Source organism: Elephas maximus, chromosome 1, assembly GCF_024166365.1.
Source record: "Elephas maximus indicus isolate mEleMax1 chromosome 1, mEleMax1 primary haplotype, whole genome shotgun sequence".
NCBI lineage: Eukaryota > Metazoa > Chordata > Mammalia > Proboscidea > Elephantidae > Elephas > Elephas maximus.
Genome location: NC_064819.1, coordinates 183,985,055 through 184,007,820, shown reverse-complemented (window position 1 = coordinate 184,007,820; position 22,766 = coordinate 183,985,055). Strand labels below are relative to the sequence as shown.

General features: G+C 34.7%; 1 protein-coding gene across 5 annotated transcripts in view; it reads right to left on the bottom strand.

Moving 5' to 3' along the window:
- Window positions 1-1,073: 1,073 nt before the first annotated feature.
- The window catches only part of KPNA5 (karyopherin subunit alpha 5), a 43,422-nt gene continuing 21,729 nt past the window's right edge, over window positions 1,074-22,766 (bottom strand). Inside the window, exons 5-13 of one of the 5 annotated variants that reach the window (XM_049899761.1) lie at window positions 22,393-22,524; window positions 21,311-21,399; window positions 18,254-18,353; window positions 14,459-14,622; window positions 12,353-12,431; window positions 10,422-10,547; window positions 9,671-9,798; window positions 6,193-6,371; window positions 1,074-2,318 (exon numbers count right to left, since the gene is read on the bottom strand). In XM_049899761.1, coding sequence (XP_049755718.1) covers window positions 2,131-2,318; window positions 6,193-6,371; window positions 9,671-9,798; window positions 10,422-10,547; window positions 12,353-12,431; window positions 14,459-14,622; window positions 18,254-18,353; window positions 21,311-21,399; window positions 22,393-22,524 — 1,185 coding nt within the window. In that variant the 3' untranslated portion in view covers window positions 1,074-2,130. Of the gene's footprint in view, window positions 2,319-2,343; window positions 3,672-6,192; window positions 6,372-9,670; window positions 9,799-10,421; window positions 10,548-12,352; window positions 12,432-14,458; window positions 14,623-18,253; window positions 18,354-21,310; window positions 21,400-22,392; window positions 22,525-22,766 lie in introns of those variants that run through there. The other 4 variants (XM_049899752.1, XM_049899723.1, XM_049899732.1 and 1 more) reach the window with 4 other exon arrangements.

The window sequence follows — 22,766 nt, the reverse complement described above, 5'->3', positions numbered from 1 at the left end:
AAGGACCCTATAGGACAGAGGAGAAATGTCCCATAGGGTTTGCAGGGTTGTGATATTAACAGAAGCAGGCTACCACATCTTTCTCTCCTGGAGCACCGAGCAGCTGGTGGGTTCAAACCACCAACCTTTCAGCTAGCAGCTGAACACTTAACTACTGCATCACCAGGACTCTTAACAGTGACTACAGGGTCCTCAAAATAAAAGCAGGCACAGCTGGTTAGTTTTTGAATTATGCTACATTATCAAAATTAAATTAATTAGAAAGAGTGGAATACCCTGTTACCTGACACTTAGAACCATCTGTACCACAAAGTGTTTATCTGATAAATTCACCATCAATGTGGTAATTTTTAATATAATTACCCTGTTCTTTAGAGTGTACATAATGTAAAAGAGAAAGTGTTTACACTAAACATCATACTTCCACTACAATAAAAAGGGCACAGATACAATCCTCTACTTAAGAATATAAAAAATGTTTGGCAGATGCAGTCAGCATTATGGACACCACTTAAACCTGTATCTGATAGCTGTAGGTTTTAAGTGTCTTGCCAAAAGCTTAGTTTCATGATATATAATTTACAAAGTGTCATACTATATTCATTTTCCACTTGTAACATGCCTCTGATTTCCAGTAGAAACATTATAAATGCTTTCATAGATGAAATCTTTCTTTACAGAACAGACTATGAATCATATCAAAACTGCTTTAGTTTCCACCATGAACAGCTGTAAACTATATTTTGAAATAAGTATTCTAGGTATATAATTGGAGATGTAAATAGCCTGCATTAATAACTTTAAATTAAGATTTGAGTTCAATAATACTATACCTGCTTAGAAAACTGTATTGAGCATTGTATTGTGAGAATACTACACAGACACACATATATATCTAAATAAATAAATAAATATGTTTTCTATTGTAACTTTTTAAGTTTCATAGTTTGAAGAGGTTTTGCTGTTAAAACATGAAACAACACACATTATACTGATCAATCTGATACAAATGTAATTCAATACGCTGTTTTGTAACAAGCAGCAGAAAAAATTCTAATACAGATGTCAACAAAATTAAAGAATTCTTAGCCACGTTCATTAATATTATTTCGTGTCCAAACATTAAATGCATTTAATAAAATTTGATAAATAACAAGGTGATTTCTTCAAAATAATTTGTCATTGAAATACCTAAGTTCATCACTACACAGAAAGTGAAATTTTTCAATTACTAGTCTGAAAAAACTCAGAGAAAGAATTACAGTATTATTTTTGCTATGCAGCACTACTTTAGATTCATGACCGCATCTCTGTCATGATGCTCTTTAAAATGAAGAGTGAAAAAATAATAAAAAAACTATTTCAAAAATGAGAGTATATTTGGTCAAAATACAAAATATACTAATATAACAGCATTTATTAAGTTAAAAACAAATATTTAAATGTTTTATAACATTTTAATGTGTTCACCATGAAGAACAGCTTCTCTCTTCACAATTGCCACATTTTAATAGATATCTGATTATCAGTACAATATTTCTTCTGTTTTATAAATAAATTTCACAGGTTTTCTTTTTTTTGCAAAGTATAATCTATAGCACAGTGATTTATAATTTAAGGTAATAAATATTTTCACATTCTAATTGAACTTTTATGCTATTTCATGCTTCTGAAGCTTTGCTATTATTATTATTTTTGCTTCAAGGTAGAGGTAGATTTAGTAGAGACTGGGCATGTCAGACATACTGCCAAAATGCAATTATCAACAGCTGTACTGCTAATGTGCAGCTTCCAAGAATGCTTGAAAAAATTCAGAACCATTATGTAATACTTTACCAAAGTTCTCCTTTTCAAGCTAAGTTACTAAATATATAATGTATTTAATTATTCACAAGTCAGATACAAAACTCCAAAACAAAAGACATAAATAAACATACATACCAAAAAAAGTTATACTGGAAAAGTTGCATCTGAATGGAAATTTTGTTTCATTTTGCTTTTTTTAAAAGTGCATCAACTGCCTTCTTTTCTGTTCTGTGTAAAAACATCCAACATTCCTACTGACACTGGCAACAAAGAAGAGATATCTGAAGTTACCGTTTTTAACTATTACTCTGTAGCTCCAAATAGTTAAAGCTGAAACCCTTCCATAGGTGCTTCCTGCTGCTGAAATACAAACTGTTGTTGGTTTTCATCCACCTGAGGTACAATGCTAGAGTCTTCTTCTTCTACACCAAAATAATGTTCAATCAGATCAAAAGCCTTTTGGTAAATTTCCTGATTTTCATGGCTTTGCAGAAATTCAATTTTGTCCAGACCTATTATATAAAGCATATATTTAAAAATAAAATTGCTACCCAAGTTTCAGCATATATTTAAATCAAAATACTGTATCAAAAGCATACATTCAATCCATTAGCAATAGGACAGTTATTTTTATCTAATTTTTGCGTACTGAAAGCTGACACCTATACCTTATACTTCAAGAATGAAGAATATGGGGAAATGTGGTATACTGGAAGGAGCACAGGACTGGGAGACAGAAAACCTGGATCACAGACCCTACTCTGCAATCTGTGTGATCTTGACCAAGAAAGCCGGGTACCTCGTATTTAGTTTCTCAATTTTAAAATGACAGTTTTAGATTAAGCAACTTGAGAGATCCTTCTCAGAAATAATTATGCTAAGTAACAAAAGCACAAAAAGGGAAAGCAAAAAACACAAAATGAATGAACAAACCAAAGCACGCACACACATACACACAAACACATACACACAATCACGGAATGAGCCAGAAGATACCAGTATGGAATAAATGATTTATAAAACCATGATTCTTTTTCACAATAAAGTACTACACATAGCTGCTATATGATTTACCAAAAGTAGATTTTCTAAGTGAAATTTAAAAAAGCCATTTTGAAAGGATGAGAACAATCTGTAGCACTTTGTATTCTACTGCTTATAAGAAAAAATTCTACACATAAATCTGGGCTAATGCTAAAAATATTTCTCATTTAATTAGAGATTAAAAAAAAAAAGAAAGAAAGAAAAACCAATCCTGTTGCTATTGAGTCGATTCTGACTCATGGCAACCTTACAGGACAGGGTAGAACTACCCCACAGAGTTTCCAGGGTGCACCTGGTAGATTCAAACTGCCGGCCTTTTGGTTAGCAGCTATAGCACTTATCCACTACACCACCAGCGTTTTCTACTTAGATGAACCTCTTCAATTGAACGATTATAGGCTGAAAGAAACCTAAGAATAAGAAAAGTAATATCTATACATAAGTTATACTCTAGTATAACCCAAGGTGAAAATAATGAATACAATAAAGAAATATTCTTAAATCAGGGTTTATTTATGTAATGTCTTGACCAGTGATATTATGTAATTTGAAATAAAGGTAAAGAGAAATCCAAGGCATGGTTTAGAATCATAAATAAAAGCTTGATACAATGTGATGTTAAAAAAAAGACAAACCCATTGTCATCGAGTTCATTCTGACTCATAGCAACCTATATGACAGAACAGAACTGCCCCACAGGGTTTCCAAGGAACAGCTGGTGGATTCGAACTGCCAACCTTTTGGTTAGCAGCCACAGCTTGCTGTAGTTCTTAACCACCGTGCCACCAGGGCTCCATATGATGTAAGGGGGTTAAATAAAGCTAGGAAAACAGAAAAATGAACATTTAATGAAAAAAAAATTAGAAGTAAAAAAGAGTAACTTAGATTCATGCCTTATCCCAAATTAAATTTCATGCGAGTTCATTTAAATATTTTAAGACTCCAACAAACAAACAACAAAAAAAATCTATCAATAAAAATTAATTTTCATCAAATTTTTATGGGGGTAACTTTGAAGGAAGAGATTAGTCTGAGTTGTTTATTAAGAATCAGTGAACAGCCTGGGGACCATAGTTCCAGTGGGGACATCTAGGTCAACTGGCATAACAAAGTTTATTAAGAAAATAAATGGTTTACATTCCACTTTGGTGAGCATGTCTGGGGACTTAAAAGTTTGCGAGTGGCCATGTAAGATACACCAATTGGTCCCATCCCACATGAAGCAAAGAAGAATGAAGAAAACCAAACACAAGGAAAATATTAGCCCAAAGGACTAAAGGACCATACGCACCAGAGACTCCACCACCCTGAAACCAGAAGAACTAGATGGTACCTGGCTACCACCAATGACTGCCCTGACAGGGAACACAACAGAGAGTGCCGGACTGAGCAGGAGAAAAATGCAGAACAGAACTCAAATTCACATAAAAAGACCAGACTTAACGGTCTGACAGAGACTGGAGAAACCCCTGAAATTATGGCCCCTGGACACACTGTTAACCCAGAACTGAAACCATTCCTGAAGCTCATTCTTCAGACAAAGATTAGACAGGACTATAAAACAAAAAATAATACAAGTGAGGAATGTGCTTCTTAGTTCAATTGGATATACAAGACTAAATGGGCAGCTCCTATCCAAAACCAGGATGAGAGGGCAGGAAGGGACAGGAACTGGTTGAATGGACACAGGGAACCCGGGGTGCAAAGGGAGAGTATGCTGTCACATTGTGCAGATTCCAACTAATGTCACAAAACAATATGTGTACAAAGTTTGTATGACAAATTAACTTGAGCTGTAAACTTTCACCTAAAGCACAATAAAAAAAAGTATCAATGAACATGGTTTGTTTTATTAAAATAAAAAGGTAAAAACTAGGGGAAAAAGCCACATCACAATAAATAGCTATGAAATAAATTCAATTTTTTACAAAAAGATCCAAATATGTAACTGGACAAAGTTCAATATTAAAATTCTGATGAGGAAATACACTAACATGAAAAATGCACACAGGCCTCTACGTGGAATAAACCAGGAAAGGCAGAGAAAAGACCAGGAAAGGCAGAGAAAGGCAACTGTGAGGCACCACTTTACATCTGCAAAACCAGCAGAACAATTATGAGGGTGTACAGCAGGTTCACACACTGCCAGCGGCACTGTCAAGTAACACAAGCCTTTGAAAAGCAAAACGAGAAGACGTATTAAAAGCTTAAAAACAAGTCTGCACTCAAGACTTGGCAACTGCATTCCTGAAAATTCATCCCAGGATATTAATTCAACAGAAGAAAAAAGATTTTATGCGGGAAGATGCTAACTTTGGCATATGTAAAAGAGTAAACGAATTGGAAATAAACTAATAGTATGGCTAAAACTGTGGTTTTGTCACTCAATATAACATTGTGTGGTTATTACAAATCATAAAAACCAGGTAGAAACGTAAAATTTCTCCAAAGTGTCAATAAGTAGATAGTCATGCGTCGCTTAACGTCCACAACACTTTCTGTGAAACAGGACGTTATGTGAGTTGAATGTTGTGTGAACATTCCTAAATAGCAAGCAATAGCATTCACTGATTTTCCACCTTCCTGTAACTTTTGGTTTCACTTTGAAAACAATACTTCTCCTTTGCCTCTTGCTACTACGAACTTCTCAGTGGAAATTTCAAACCTCCACTTTCTCAAACATTCCATTTGTAACTCTCTTCCACTTCTCAGAGTAAAGAGAAGCCATGAAACCAACAACTGCATAAATTTCTTCTAGTTACAGTGAAAGATCCGCAATTCCTCCTGCCTTAAGCCAGTTTCTTCACCTATACTCTAAATGCCAACTCTTCTCATCTTCTCATGGGAAATTTACACTATAAAGGAAAGACTAGAAAATAGCAGATGTCAAGATATGCATGGACACTGTGTCAAGTAAATGTAACAGGTTTTTTTTTTTTTTCCCCATATTGCTTGAACTTTCGGCAGCATTTGAAAGCGCATTTCTGGAAAAAAAAAATCATGCATCTCCACTTATCATTCTGACTTCTCAGGCTTTTACATGTTTGACTACCTCTATTTACTCTAGTATGGGCCAAGGAGGACATTGCCTGAATGGACATTATGCAGCACATGACTGTATACTACATTGCAATTAAATCAATGTAAAATATTTGTGCACAAAGACAATGTAAAAAAATAGATGAATAATGAAAATAAATTATTAGGGATATAAAATTAAGCTTAACTTATTTAAGAACATTTTAACTTTGACAAATAATTTTAAGTAACTAAAGGGGGAAAATTCCTATGGCAGATCATTAAGAATTGGCTATAATTATACATTTTTAACCGATTGCTTACCATATGCTTCTTCAATGAGAGCACAGTATGGATTAATGCCTATTCCATTCTGCTTAGATTCTTGTTCTCCAAGGCGTAAAATATTTTCAAGTCCATTTAAAGCCACTTGGACTATTTTGGAGTCCATAACAGTCAAAAGGTCACAAAGTGGTTTAATGCAACCTAAGGCTACCAAGTACCTTCAGAGAAATTAAAAAAATGTGTGGGGAAGGAAGACTTAAATACTGTTTGTAACAACGGCATGAAAATACTCTTCGTAGTGAAACTGTTCTATAAAAAAGTAAGTACTCCTATATATACTCAAACATTACGAACATTTAATTTCTCACATAAGAACTTGAAAACCTAATTCTTTATTCTCTTATCCTCATAATTTAACATAATTAGCACTAAATGGTATTATAACTACTACAAAACACGTACTTGACCTGCTTTTGCATGGCATGTGAGCATGAAGCCTAGTGGGTTCATGGATTTTTTTTTTTTTTTTTTTAAAGACAAGCCTATGTACACACACCGGGGAGGGGTCATATGAGATAGAAATGAAGAGGGAGGAGAAAGGACATCTAAATCAAGAAATTTCTCACAAAACAATCATAACTAATGTTCTGAAATCTTTGATGTGTTTTAGAAGCACAGGTTTCTAGGAGTAAAACAGGCCATCTTGTGAAAACTTTCATAAATTATATTCAGAAAAATTATTCTATTCATTTTCCAACGCTTTGTCTTTTTCTAGTTGCCATTAGCTATTTTCCTAATGTCTATAATGCAAATGAAATAAGCTGCTGATCTGTTCTCCTAACAAAAAGTCCATACTAAGCATAAAGGTTAAAAATATGCTCTGAAGCCAGACTAACCCATTGCTGTTGAGTTGATTCCAACTCACAGGAGCCTGTAGACAGACTAGAGCTGCCACATAGGGTTTCCAAGGTTGTCCCCAACTTACAACGTATTTGAGTTACAACAAACTGCACTCACAACTGTCTGCTTTTTTGTTCTGGACATCTTGTTAGTAATGTGTATTACGTACAATGTTGCAGCACGTAATTTGTTGATGTCATCACTCTCAGATGTTTGATGTTATGATTTATAGACATTGATAATAAAAAGCAATAATAATGAAAAAAAAAGGTATTTGACTTATGTCAGAACCAATACAACAGACCTCTGTCATAAATCTGGGACTACCTGTAATCTTTATGGAAGGAGATTGTCACATCTTTCTCCTGCTGAGTGGTTGATGGGTTCAAACCACTGACCTTTCAGTTAGCAGCCTGTGCTCAACCACTGCACCACCAGGGGTCCTTGAAACCAGAATGCATGGGTTCAAGCTCAAATTTCAGTTCTTACTAGATGTGTGACCTTGGGCAACCTCTGTGCCTCACTTTCCCATCTTAAACTGGGGATAATAATAGTACCAACCTCAGATGGTTGTTGTGAGAATCAAATGAGTAAACACAGTGTAAACATCACTGAAGTCAGTGCCAAAATATCTGGGTTTAAATTCTGCTATGCCACTTACTAGCTAAGTGACCCAATTAACTGTGTAGGTATTAGGGAAATTACTCTCCCTAAGTCAGAATCAACTTGACAGCAATGGGTTTGTATTTTGTCTGGTTTGAGACTCAGTTTCTGAGTTTATTAAAGAAAGACACTAACAATTTAACAGATTTGTTATGATAATTAAATAAGAAAATGTACATTACATAGATTAGTATGTGGCATGCAGGAGGAATTGAACAAAAGTTTCTATCCCTCTTTTTTTAATAAAACGTGCATACTTCACTGGAGTACTTGCCATACACTGTACTGTAACTGATCAAAAATATTTACTGAATGAATAACTAGCTCACAGAGTTGTGAGACTAAAGGGATAAAATAAATGAAAATGCCTGATATATTATGGTACTCAATAACGGAAATGATTTATCTAGCACAACAACTGGCAATACTAGGCAGTCAACAAGTAATAGTAGAATGCATGCTGAACCAAATCTGAGATCTAGAAGTCCTTTCCCTATGTATGTAGAGTTAATGAAGTAGTTAAAATGGTTAGAAAAACTACTAACAAATTTAAGGAACAACACATGGAATAGACATAATTATCAAAATTACGTTTGAAAGGTGAACAAATAAATTTTGGGCTCAAGAACAGATAAAATTAACACTAGGTTTAAGGAAAATGCAAGCTAAAACAAAGAAAAGGTTTTGTTTTATTATTGCTTACATTCATGACAAAAATAAAGTGGAAATATTGCTTAAAACAAAGAGATGGAATACAAAATTAAAAAGCAGATAGATGTTATCAATATACAGAGCTACGAATAACTCAAGAAAGCAAGATAATAGTATAAAGTGAAGGCAATATAAAATAATGATCTTGAGCAACAGGTAGATTTCAAAATCCTGTGATTTGTAAAACAGCATTATAATTTGACTTCTTGCTTTATAAATTAAAAACCAAATCAAAGAAACATTCATTAGAAAATATTTCCTAAATAGTCACTTCAAGAAACCTAAAAAGTCTTGGGTTTCATGGAGGGATATTCGGAACAAGAAAATTTTGTAGGAAGTAAGGGTTTTATAAAGGTGCAGAGTAGAACTTTGCAAAGTGAGGGAAAAAGTGTAAACCATGTGATAAAAAGAGAAACTTAGGCATCAATACTGGTAATAAAAATTGTGATTATTACAAATAATAATGATAACAGCAGCTAACCTTAGTTGAGAACCTGATATTTAACGCACTGTGCTGAGCACTTTAAATGCATAAATTTCTCTTAATTTTCAAGATAGTACAAGATGCTGTGATTGAATCCATTAAGAAAGGAAGAAACTGTAGATTTGAAAGGTTAATTTGTCAAGGTCATGCATCTTTTACTGAGAAATCAGGATTTGAAACCATGCTTACTTCAAAGTCCATGTATCTACTACTTATAGTTACCAAAATAAACAAACAAACAATAAGGCATAGATTTAAAAGGCTACCATAATAAAGAAAAACAAGATAACATCTAGAAAAATAAAGGTATGATACCATTCACAAAAAAGGCTAACAACTACATAGTAGAATATCACTATATAAACAAATGTCTATTTCCATTTTAATTTAAATAACTGGATATTCAAATGTATTAGCCCACTTCTATATAATAAAGGTACATGTCTTGTGATTTTAGTGGTTCAAAAGATATCAAACACCTATGATAGTATATCTTACAAGTTAACATAGACTATTCTCTTGAGACTTTTGTTTTTCCAAAAACAGTCTGTCAAGAATGATGTCAATTACACTTTAAATTAAAAAAAATTATAGACATATAATTGATATAATAAATGCTGTCATTTCACATTAGAAATGCTTATCAAGCTGACTTAGAAATAATGTTTTTGTTTCATCAATAAATAATAAGTATGTTTTATTTCAAAATTTGTCCCATTCATATTTAAAAAAAAAAGTTTTCGAAGGCATGCAGCATACCTTATTTGTTCTGAAGTGCCTCCTGATGTTGCATTAGTTATAGCCCAAGCTGCTTCTTTTCTGGTGCGAAACTCCGCTTTCTGAAGAATCTCAATCAAAACAGGAAAAATATTTGCATCTATTACAGCCTGAAAAAAAGGAAAATGGTACAGCAGAATCACTGCAAATAGTATTTTAAAATAATACGAAGTAAAGATGTGTTGAAACTTAATGGCTTTAAAATGTCAGGGCTTTTGGAAATATCTTATTTCTACTCTGTCCACAAACTTCCACATATTTTTTCCCTTTTAAAAGAGGAAATTAGCTTTTTAAAGATAGAAGAACATAAATCTTAAAGATGACAAAGCACAAAACATATGATTTATCAATATAGATAAGTAATCACTGACTCAAGGAGCTTCACAGGACCTCAATAAGTCAGTAAGTGCTTTTAGAGAAAGCTCACTGCCTAACTTATTTTTAACTAATGAAAATCAATCCTTTTTAAAGACTGACCATCATAAGTTAGGTACCATGCTAGGTATTTTTACATATAAAAGTGCTATTCTTATAAGAATAAAAAAAAAGAATACTATAGGTAAATTATTATTTTAGAGGAGAAAAGGCCATGTTCTTTAAAATTCCTTTAAAAAATCTTTTCAGAAACTTTTTTAGTAATTCACTTAAAAACATCACTGATAAAATACTGACTTCTGTCCAAACTGGCTGCTTAGACCTTCCTGTTCTATCCTCAGATCTGAAAGGTGCTTACCTGAATCTGAGCTCTATTTCCAGCAGTTATATTAGAAACAGTCCAACAGGCTTCTTTTTTAATTGACTCTTTTGGGCTACTCAGTAAGTGTAAGAGACAGGGTAATGCAGAGCAATTCAAAATTACCTAAAACAAAAGAAGTAGAAACAAAAAGTTTTATAACAAATAAACTATACAAAACTCTACTAATGAATTATTTAGAAATACAAAAATCACCCTGAAAGAGTGAATTAAGAGAAATTTTTCTCAAAGTAAAACTTAGGCACTTGCCATCTTCTACCCTCCTGCTGTTGCCAAAACTTGTCTAACGCTGGTATAGTGAAGTAGTGCCCAGTTCCCACTAAAATGCAAAAAAAAGCAGGACACTTAGATGTGCGCCCTTCAAGTTTACAGCTACACTCAGAGTTCAACTATACAGCTATTTGAGGGAAGATCTGGTAACTCAAGTCAGCAACCAAACCTCTAGCTTTGCCATATGAATTAATGGAAAAAAAAAAAAAAAAGACTACACAGACACACACACACATATGAAAAAAGATTATGTATATATAGAAACAGTCTAAATATATTTAATTCTATAACCACTAAGAAACTTTAAGGTTTAGAATAAGTTTACTTATTTCATTAAAATTTTTATTGCTCTTCTTTTATAAAGAAGTAAATTCTGCTTTATCTCCATATATTCTTTATTCCATGGTAAGATTAATTTATGTACTTATTTTCAAAATACTAAAAAATGATTTTCATTAGATTAATTCACTTGGTAAAGAAATGTACACAACCATGCACTGGAAATTCAGCTGAAAACTACAGTGCATGTTTATGAGGCCATTTCCATCTAAATAGTTACTTGAAACGAATGATTATCAATTACTAAAGACCAACTAATAACTAAAGTATCTAAATAGGACTTTAAAGATTAAAACTGAAAGAAAATATGTAGGCTAAAATGAAAAGTATACTTTAGTTTCTATCTTCAAGAAAGGCTGTAACCCAAATCTGGAGTCAATCTTGGTATCACATCTTTTTTGTTATCTCACCATCCTCCAACACACACACACACGCACACACGCACACACACACACCAGTACTTAGAATCACCAATCCTGGAAATGCTTCCTTGTCATTTTTCCTTCCATTCCTACTGACAATTTCATAATCCAGGTCTTCAACCTAATATAAAATGCCCTTCCATTTTCAACTCCACTTCTAACCTATTTCTAATCAATGAGCCTCTGACATTAACAGTTCCTATTCTAGTCAAATTCAATGCCTCTTAAACATTCCTCACACATTTCTGCCTCTGTATTTACAGTCACATAAACCTCAAGTTCTTTTCTACTTTCAAGGTCTAGGTCTAGTTTCAACTATTTTATGGAATCTACACAGATTTTACACATATTTTCTCAGCCCACTGGAATATTTTTTAAACGTTTATAGCACCTCTGACTGATTAGCTCACAACCATGTTGAATAATTTGCTATATATATCTTTTTAAATTCCCTATTTAGATTATGGAGCCCTGGTGGCGCAGTGGTTAAGAGCTCGGCTGCTAACCAAAAGGTTGGCAGTTCGAATTCACCAACAGCAACTTGGAAGCCCTATGGGGCAGTTCTACTCTATCCTATAGGGTCACACTGAGTCAGAATTCACTCAACAGCAATGGGTTTGATTAGATTATAAATTCCTCAAGAGCAGAAAGCCTATTTTGTACTTCTTTGCATCAGTAAAGGTCTAGGACAGTGCTTACATGTAGAAGTGTTTGAGGTTGATCACTTATAAAGAATACGCTTACTCTCACATTATAGTTTCTTGTACAATTATGGTTATGCAAAAGTACTGAATAACATGTAATCAAGTGGTATGAAACATGATAAACTTCTTAAAGCTCATTACGTTAACAATTTATCACATTAAAGTCTAAACTCACCTGTGTTTGAATATCATCACCAGTCACGATATTACCAACTGCTCTTAATGCAGGTGACACCACTTTATAATCATTGTGCCTAAAAATAATGAAAATGTGAACTTATATACAAGAATTTTAAATTTACAGAGAAGTAGCAGAAATAGTACAAAAACCTCCCATATGCTCTTCACTCAGCGATCTCATTCAAGTTTCACCAATTGTCCTAGTACTGCCTTTATAACAAAAACTGTAATGCAAGATCATGGGTTGTACCCAGTTGTCATGTCTCTCTAGTCTTGTAATCAAGAATAGCTCCTCAGTCTTCCCTTGATTTTCATGATCTTGACATTTTGAAGAACATCAGCCAGTTATTTGGGTTTGTCTAATATTTCCTCATGATTACAACCCAGGTTCTGTACATTTGGCTAGAATATCACAAGTGCTATATTTTTCCTTATACCCTGTTGGGTAGCACATGGTGTCTACTTTATCCCACTATAATGGTGCTGATTTTGGTTACTTACTTCGAATGGTATCTGCCAGATTTCTCCACTGTAACATTATTGTTTTTCCCTTTGTGATTATATTTTGTGAGGGGATACTTTGAGACTATGTAAAATCCCATTCCTTAACAACTTTAACTACTAGTTTTAGCATCTCTTGATACTTATTGTCTGAATTATTAGTAAGCGCTTGGCTGCTAACCAAAAGGTCGGTGGCTTGAACCCATCAGCCACTCCATGGGAGAAAGATGTGGCAGTCTGCTTCCATAGAAATTACAGCCTTGGAAACTCTATGGGTCAGCTCTACTCTGTCCTCTAAGGTTGCTATGAGTCAGAACTGACTCAACAGCAACAGGTTTGGTTTTGGATTATTGGTATGGTATCCAATGATGATCTTCTGATAACATCATTCCATCTATCTATTTATCTATACCTACCTACCTTCCTATTTTACTTAAATTAGTTACAACACATTAATTTATTTCAATCCATGCTCAAATTGTCCCAGGTTTGGAAAGTGGGAGCCCCTTCAAGTGGGCTTCTGTGTCTTTTTGACATTTCTCCATTCTCTGGTCACATCTTCCTTTCTGGGTTCATACTATTTTATCTCAGTCCTAGCCCTGGAAGAGATCATTTCTCCAAAAGCCTCAGGTTCCTTTAAGTGGAAAGTAGTGTTTAAAAACAAAGACTTGGGCACTCAGTGAACTTGGCGTGTTACCAGAGGGGTGTCACGGCTCCCATGCCCTTTCAAAGGGTATATACACACATACGCATTTACACATACATTTCTACATTTGTCTCTTTATGTAAAAAGCCATGAGTTCACGTTGATACCTCCAACCCTAATCTAATACCACAGGATTATTGTGGCTTCTCCCCTTCCATATTTATACCTCCATTCTCTGAAAGTAAGAAATCTGGCTGCCATTATCACAATCTCCCTGTATCTGGCCAATCTCCTGACCCAGCTAGGCTGCTATCCTATCATGTGCTGGCTCCAACTATCCTGGTCATCTGCTGCTCTGGCAGGGGCCACCCTAAGCTCTGTGTCCTGATCCCTCTATGGACCTACCTAATGGTTTTTTGATAAAAGAAGGAAGAAAGCCAATAAATGTTTTTTAAAGAAGAGGACAAAAAAGCTGTAATACCTTCTTAAAATAACTTTTTAAATTTTTTTGTGTAGAAAAGCCTTTCTTTTTAAAGTAGCAGTAACAGTTCAGCAAACAGAAATATTTTATCTTTAATACAGTGAAATAATAAATGACTTTCACTAGATGAACTTTTACACAAATTGAAATGAATAATTAACTAGACCATAGGTTATTTGAGAGCAAGCCCTATGTTCTACTTCACCAACAATATCTTACACAGCATCCCGGCCTCTCTCATTATTTTAAAAAAAAAAAAAATCACATAAAACCACATTCATTTTTTTCTTATTAGATATAAAATACAAGTTTAAGAGTCATCTCAGGATTGTATCTGTTCTGTAAAGTGTGAATTTGGTTTCTTTTCAACCCTTCCTAAAGATAGTGACTTTTGAGATGCTTTATGAGGCTGCTACTCCAATTGCTAAATTTAATACACAATCATACAATTATTTAGAATAAATTATAGTTACATTAAAAGTTCTACCAATCTTCGACAGACGCCAGAATCAATGACTGCCTGAATTTTATCGTTGGGACCATCGGACAGATAAGAAAGGGCCCAACACACATCTGCTAACACATCTGGATCACTGCTAAACAACAATCGGGACAGGACATTTAAGCAAGGTGAAACCTGGAAGGGAAGAAAAAAGGAAGTTTAAATTTTTTCCTATCTAAAAACAAGTTTCTTCAGGAAAGTATAAAAATTCATTTTAAAACTAAAATTCAATGCCATAAAAATACCAGAGGAAAAAAAATCATTCTATTTTTTTAAGATTATGATTAGATTTATGAACTTGAAACTGATTATGATTCCTATTAATCATATAATGACTAAGATACACTGATATGGTATCTCAAGATTTTTTTAAGAATAATGAAATATGTTTGAGATCCTATGTCTATACCTAAATTATACATACCCACAGCCCCCCCAAAAGGCATACCAAAACTGAGAGAAGTCAAAATGTTTCAGCTTTCAATTGAATATGATCTAACTTAAACAATCCTCATTTTACTCATGTTATTTTAATAGAACTTTATCAATCATTTGAGGAGTAAAAATGTAGAAAGTACAAAAAATACATTTCTGAAGGATCATGAAAAGGGTCACAAATGGAAGTCACTAAAACTGTATTTCTCCTTAATGTAACGAAGCCCTAAAACTTCAGCTAAAAAAAATACTACACAACAAGAGAGATTTTTAATCTCTCTAGCATTACACGATAATTAATTTAGTTGTAGGGGTAAACAAGTCACTTCATCTCTCTGAGACTCCGAGGGGCTGAATTCTTCCAGCCTTCAAATCAGACAAACCGAAGTCCAAACACCACTTACTCAAATGTTGGCTCTTTTTAGTGCCATGATCATTTTTAGCCAATGTTCCTTAATTTTTGTTTTTTAAATCAGCGACCTAACATATTCCTTACTCTCCTCAGATACTAGCTGTTAAATGTTAGACATGTCATATACAAAAAGTGTTAATGGCTTTTTTATGCTCTGATATTTTTAGACGCATTTTCTGTTTACCCCTGTTTACCCTTACCTTCTGTTTAACCTTCTGAAAATACTTACCTTCTCTGCTGTATCCCTCCTCTAAGGATGACCGTAGGGTCCAGGTACAGAAGTCAGTTAGCTTACAAAAAGATGGCCCATCTCTAAGTTACTAAACACAATCTGCACACTAGATATTTCCCTAACAATCATATACCCACCTTTGCTGCCAACTCTTCCTTGAACAGAGAAATATTTGAAGCTTTTTTAAGCAAATACAAATTTCTGAGTTAAAAAATCAGTGTAGCTGATAAATATTTTCTTACTGAGTTAAAGTACTATAGGTTTCTGGTTTAAAAGAACGAAGTAAAATATGTCTGCCCCCATCATCTTCTCATAAACAAGGAAAAGAAGAAACAGAAATATACATTCCATTTTTGAAAGTGAATGAAGGAAAGGTAACTTGTAGAAGACAAGAGAAAGGTGGAGCCTCAATGTCTAAAGAGGAGCTACCAATAAGTAGGAAGCTAATTTGGTACCACCACCCTATCACAAAATGCCTTAGGAATCAAGAGACACCAAGTACCACAGACGGCAGGGGAGAGACACGGTGCTAAAACAGAGGGAAAGATTCAAAGTTTGAATAAGAAGTAGTTAAGAAGACTCTAGTTCTCTACTGCACAGATAGGCAACTACCACTCCCAATCTCACCAAAGACTGAAAGTTTATTTTAAGGAGAAACTGAGTAACAGAGTGAACCACAAAAAATGAACTTTGGGATATTAGGCAGAGTGGAGGCTGAAATGAAGCACTGGATTGAAAACTAAGGAGATTAAGTAAAAGTCTACATACTGATTGGTGAAAACCTCCAGCCCTGTTTCAATGCCCAGCTCTCAGAGCGCCAGTGGCCAGGTATACTACCTATGCCACACTGCAACCTAATCTACCCACCTTCCCGTAGGAGACTGAAAAATATGTCTCTGGAGAAACAGAGTATTCCCAGAGAAGAAACTGGTAATTGGAGTTCTTCAAAGAAAATACCGTTTTGCTGCCCAATTACCCTACAATGAAGTCCATAATGAAAAGCCCCAACCACATACTCATTTCTTCCGATCAGCTTTTTAATGTCTCTCTCCTAAATATATCCAGACGGCCAACGATCACCAGAAATATGAGGAAAGCTTCCAGTAGGAAAGACGGAGACTAAAACAAACAAATGAATCATAAATAAAACCAAAAAAAGTACAAAAAAACTGAGACACAAGAAAACTTCAAACTATAAATCCTCAGATAAATAATACAATTTGCTAGACTCATAAAAGAAAAATACAATCCTACATAAAGATAAGTGGTTAGAAAACAAGAAAATGAAATGTTGGAAATATAAAATGTGATTGTGGAAATAAAAACTTCAAAAAAATTAAAGATAAGGAAAACCTCTCAGAAAATTTATATAACAAGTCTTAAGTCCTATAATGTTACACTATTCTGAGTTTGAAATACATAAGGTAAACAAAAGTGACAAAGATTTCTCTCTAAGCAGTTTACATTTTAGTGGAAGATACTTCCTAAAATTAATATGCACAATAATAAGAAAAGCACATGTTGTGTTAGAAAGTACAAAGCACACAAAATCCTTTTAAATTGAATAAAGTATTGGCTGTAACATTATTGGATGCTCCCCTTGAGGAGCCATAAAGTACAGCTTACTCAAAACTTTTTTCTCTAAGATATATAACTATTAAATCAAATTTCTGGTTCAAATAATAATTTTGTTCCCTCTTTTACTCTTTTTAGCATACTTTACAATATTTTCAATCAGCTTCTTCATATTATCTACTTGTCAATAAACATAGAACACAGTAAGCATGGAAGTTGTGCAAAAGTTTTATGAACTATGATTGAACCTGTAACATGCTAGGGAGTATGGTAAAAGATCAAGGGTCCATGGTAAGATGAGATCTAGAAGTCATGGTTTTGGGTCAGATGAAGTGTGTTTAAATCATGAATACTTAAAACTGGAATGGTGAAAGTTTAAATGTGAAGGCATACTAATTCATATATCATCTTTTTTGCATTAGAGTTTATTATATTTTGTCCCCACACACTTTACAACTAGGGTTTTTTTTTTTTTACTAAATTTTAAGCTTTTGTTAGTGCTGTATTCATTGCTTTAATTCACATAGACACTAAATGCCAAAGAAGTAAAATATCCTAAAAATTTATGCATGTAACTTTCTGTTATTGACAATGTAACGAAGACATCAGAAGTAACTTGGGGATTTATTCATAATCTACCCTTCTAGCAGAACAATATTAGTAGATGGGGAAGAAGACATTGCAACAGATAAAACGTACCATGGGAAAGCACAAACCACCCTGGGCTGTTACTTTTCCAATTTTACAAGTAACAGAAAACCTAGATGAATACTCTTAATCTTTTGGGGAACTTCAACATCCTATACATTAGAAGAACTGGACTACAAGATTTTAAAAGACAACTCCAACTTACATAAACACCTAGCAACAGAGGTTGTTGTTTCTGGGGAGAGATGTGGGTTGTAGGTAGGAATGGAGGTAGGAGGGCAAGAAAAGGGAGACTCCCTTTTCACTGTACACCTTTTGAATTTTGTATAAGTGGCAAATATTGTCTAGTCAAAAAAGAAAATATTTAAAAAAAAATGAAGGCCATTCCACATCTAAAACTCTACTATAAAGAGCCTTAAAAGGTTACAGAGATAAATTTCTTAATTTGTGTATTTTATTCCTACCTTACTAAAGTTTGGAGGAGGGTTTTTGCCTCTACATAAATTTGAGAGGGCCCACACAGCATTTCTGGTTGTCGTAAGTCTGTTTGAATTTGTTAATAACCTGTCAAGAAAAAGAAAAAAGGAATTGTCATTTTACATTCATTTCTCTTCTTTAGCAATTTTCTATCACAGAAATTATCTTCGATATATTTTGAAAGGTGTTCAAACTGATCTGATGGAATAGGAAAACCCATAACCCACTGTTATCCAGTCAATTCCGACTCATAGTGACCCTGTAGGATAGAGTAGAACTGCCTCACAGGGTGCCCAAAGAGCAGCTGGTGGATGTGAACTGCTGAACTGTCGATTAGCAGCCAAGCTCTTAACCACTGTGCCACCAGGGCTCGGAGAACAGGAAACAGGAGTCTTTAAAATTTATTACATTTTCAGAAACAAAAATAAACATATTACAGCTCTAGTCTTTTATTTAAATCTATGCTCTGAATGGATTCATAAAAAATAAACAAATATGTTCAGTTAAAATAAAGGCTGTCATGGGAAATAGACTTATTTATTTCTATATACTCTAAATAGTGTATTAGATTACTTTCACTTGAATCATGAAAATAAATATATTATACAAATTCAGAAAGGAGGGAATTCAGGGTCAAATTAAATGAAGATCAACTGTTGAGAAGGGGAAGTTTTTTTGTTTTTTAACAGATTGCCTGTCTTAGTATTTTTGATCTGGTCTGCAATAAACTCTAGTATCTGCTAAGAAACTGAGCATCTGAAACACGTATTTTTGTTCTTAGCTTTTAAGGAGTTACTACTTACAAGTTTTTCACAACATAATAAATTACATTTTAGTTATATTTAAATTGGACTATTTTTTTTTTTTATCCCTCTAAAGAGGTAGTCCTTAAAACTTTTTGGTACTTGTGGACCCCGTTCAGACCACAATGGACTCTCACCATAGAATAAAGCACATGCACCAAAAATTGTGTGTGCAATTTCAGGAGTTTGTTCACCATTTAAAGACCTCCACAAACCTGCTAGAAGTATAGAAAACCAGGTTTAAAAGATCCCTATTTTGGAGTGATGTCAATGACAAGGGTGGAGTAAAAACTCTGGGGGCCCACCCCACCCCAGAAACACTGAAAAAATTAGCCAAAACTAGTTGTCAGAATCAACTTTATCGTAACTCTGAAGGTGATTCCGACTCATAGCAACCCTATGGGACAGAGAAGAACTGCCCCATAAGGTTTCCAAGGAGCAGCTGGTGAGTTCAGACTGCTGACCTTTTGGTTAGCAGCTGGGCTCTTAACCACTGTGCCACCAGCGCTCCCCTACAGGTATAGGGGTTAGGATTTACAATACATACCTTTGGGAGATACCATTCAATCCATAACATTCCACCCTTTGGCCCCCCAAAATTCTTATCTTTGCCACATGTAAAACACGTTCACCCTATCACATCATCCCAAAGGTCTTATATCAACTCTAAGCCCAAAATTTCATCTTCTGAATCATATAAACCAAATATAGGTGAGGCTCTAGGCGTATTCCATCCTGGGGCAAAATTCCCCTTCATCTGTGCACCTGTGAAATCTAGAATAAGGTTATCTGTTCCCAAAGTACAGTGGTGGAACAGGCACAAGGTAGACATTTCCATTACAAATGGGAGAAATTAGGAGGGAAAAAAGGGATAACAGGCACCAAGCACCTCCAAAACCAGCAGAGCAAATTACATTAGCTCTCAAGGCTTGAAAAGAATCCTCTGTTCTTCTGGACCATCTGGGCAAAGGGCCTACCCTCTAGACTCTGGGTAGTGGCCATGCTGTCTGGATCCTGGGTGGAGGCCTCACTGTACTGGGCTTCAGCCCACCTTCTAGGTCCACTGGGACAGCAAATCTGCTTCCTTGGCTTTGGGTGGCCCCCTTTTCCTAGTCCATCTGAGTGGCAATCTGAAACCCTTGGCCCCTGCAGGCCCTTGCCCCTTGAGCATGGAAGCCCCACCCCCTTAGCTTTGGGCAGCAGCCCCATACTATTGGCCCACCTAAATGGCAGCCCCACACTCCAGAACTGGATTGATAGAGATCTGAATCTTTGAAACCTAGGAGGCTATGGCTGCACCCTTTGAAACCAAGGCAGCCCTGCTTCCCCATGCTCCTTCTAACAGTTCTTGCTGATCTCCAAGCTGCTCCAAGGATGGTCCTTTTCTAGGAGAACAATCAGATGTAGCTCCTTTGGCCTTTTTCCTGCCTGTAGAACTCCAAGAGGCAGACAGCTTCCTCCTTTTCTTCCTATCTTTGCCCCCTTCAGTCTAAGGTGATGGGTTTTCTGCTGTGGTAGTTGATTAGATCCACCAGTCACAGGCTTACTTTCTTTAACAAGATTGTATAGCCATGTTCTTGCTTCTAGGACACGTGTCCTTAGTTTGTACAACAGAATTTTCCAAATCTTTAAGGTCTGTTTTCATTTTGCACAGTTCATTTTAAGTCCATCTCTTTCCTCTCTCATTTTACTTTAAGTGGCAAGGAAAAACCATGAGGCCCATTAAAGATCTTGCTTAGAAATCTCTTCAGCCAAATACTCAAGTTCATCACTTAAAAGTTCTACCTTCCATCAAACACTTGAACATAATTCAGAAAAGTTATTTGCCATTGCATAAAAAGCATCGTCCTTCCTCCATTCTTTACCTGCATATTCATCATTTCCTTTTAAAGTCTCACCAGAAGCACATTTAATGTCCACATCTACCAACATTCTATTGATGGTACCATACGTATTCTCTAAGATGACAGATACTTTCTCTATGGCTCTCCTCACTTCCTTCCAAGCCCTCATCAGAATTGCCTTTGATGTTCGTAATTCTACTGACAGTCTCTTCGAGGTAATCTTGGCTTGTTTTTTCTTGTTTTAACCTACTTTCAAGCTACTGCAGACATGGCTAAATATAAGAAATTTAAAAGCATCACTGAAGAACTTAATGTCTATACAGAAATATAATGGCAAATATAGTTTCCTTTTCCAAAATTAGTACTACCTTAGTTGTGATAAACTTAAAGTACTTACTCTAAAAGTGGTGGAAGTATTTCACAATTCAAAACAAAGTCTCTGCATTCTGCATTGTCACCAGCAATATTGCCAAGTGCCCAAACAGCCTTAGAAAAATAAGAAAAAAAATATTCTAAGACAGCATGTACATTGTTAAGCCAATGTCAACATACATTTCCAATAATACGTACAATATCTTACATAAAATGAGCCCTGGTGGCACAGTGGTTAAATGCTCAACTGCTAACATTAAGGTCAGCCATTTGAATATACAAGCTGCTCTGCAGGAGAAAGATGTGGCAGTCTGCTTCTATAAAGATTTACAGCCTTGGAAACCCTATGAGGCAGGAAAGATGTGGCAGTCTGCTTCTATAAAGATTTACAGCCTTGGAAACCCTATGAGGCAGTTCTACTCTGTCCTATACGGTCACTATGAGTAGGAATTGACTCAAAAGCACACAACACCACCACCACCACCATCTTAAATAAGACGCTCTCTCTTAAGAATGAGACCTTAGGACAGAATGATCAAAATGATAGTTTTCAGCAACATGAGAAAAAAAAAAAGAAAAGAACATGCTAATAGGGTAACAACATTGACAACAATAGGGCAATAAAAAAATGAAATTTTAAAAATAGTTTAATAGTATTTTTAACAAATTGAAAGACAGGGTTTTTTGCTCTTTGTTTTTTAATTTCCTTACATACCAGTGAAATGTTTATCCTTTTCAATAAAAAGCATAGTTTGTCAACTCTGAATTTACACGGAGTTGGACAGGCCCAGTTTTAAAATCTGGTTCAGCCATTTACTGTGACTTTGGATAAGTTATTAAGTTGTCTGGGTCCCAGTATGCTGCCTTATAAAGAGGAACAGTAATTCCTATCATAGATGAGATCATACTTACAGAGAACCTAGGATTATGCCTTAGACAGTTCATTTTCCTCCATTCTAATTTGACGTTGAAAACAAATGACTATTTTAACAAATGCAATGTACAGACAATAAGGCACAAAACTGAATGTCAAAACATAATCACAAATGGTACTTTCAAGAAAAAATTAAGACCTAGTAAATAAATCAGTTCAAATTAGAAAATTACCTGTTCCTGAACATCTTCATGTTCTGACTTAAGGAGTCTGATAAAAATTGGAACAGCCCCAGTTTCAATCACTACTTTGGTATGTAGAAAAGTTCCAGATGCTATATTAGTTAATGCCCACGCAGCTTCAAACTAAGGAAAAATAAAAGCAAAATAAATAAATAAATAAAGACAGCAAAGAAATGTCAGAGAGGAGAAGAAGGCATGAAGAGAGGAAGAAAAGACTTAGCTTAAGTTTTGGAAAAAAGATTGACATATTAATAAGATTAAACATTAAGTCAGATTTCATTGATTAAAATCCTTAATTTAAAAAAAAAAAAAAAAGGACCTTCCCTCTGGAAAAACAAGAACTGAGAAAGGATATAATGAAAATT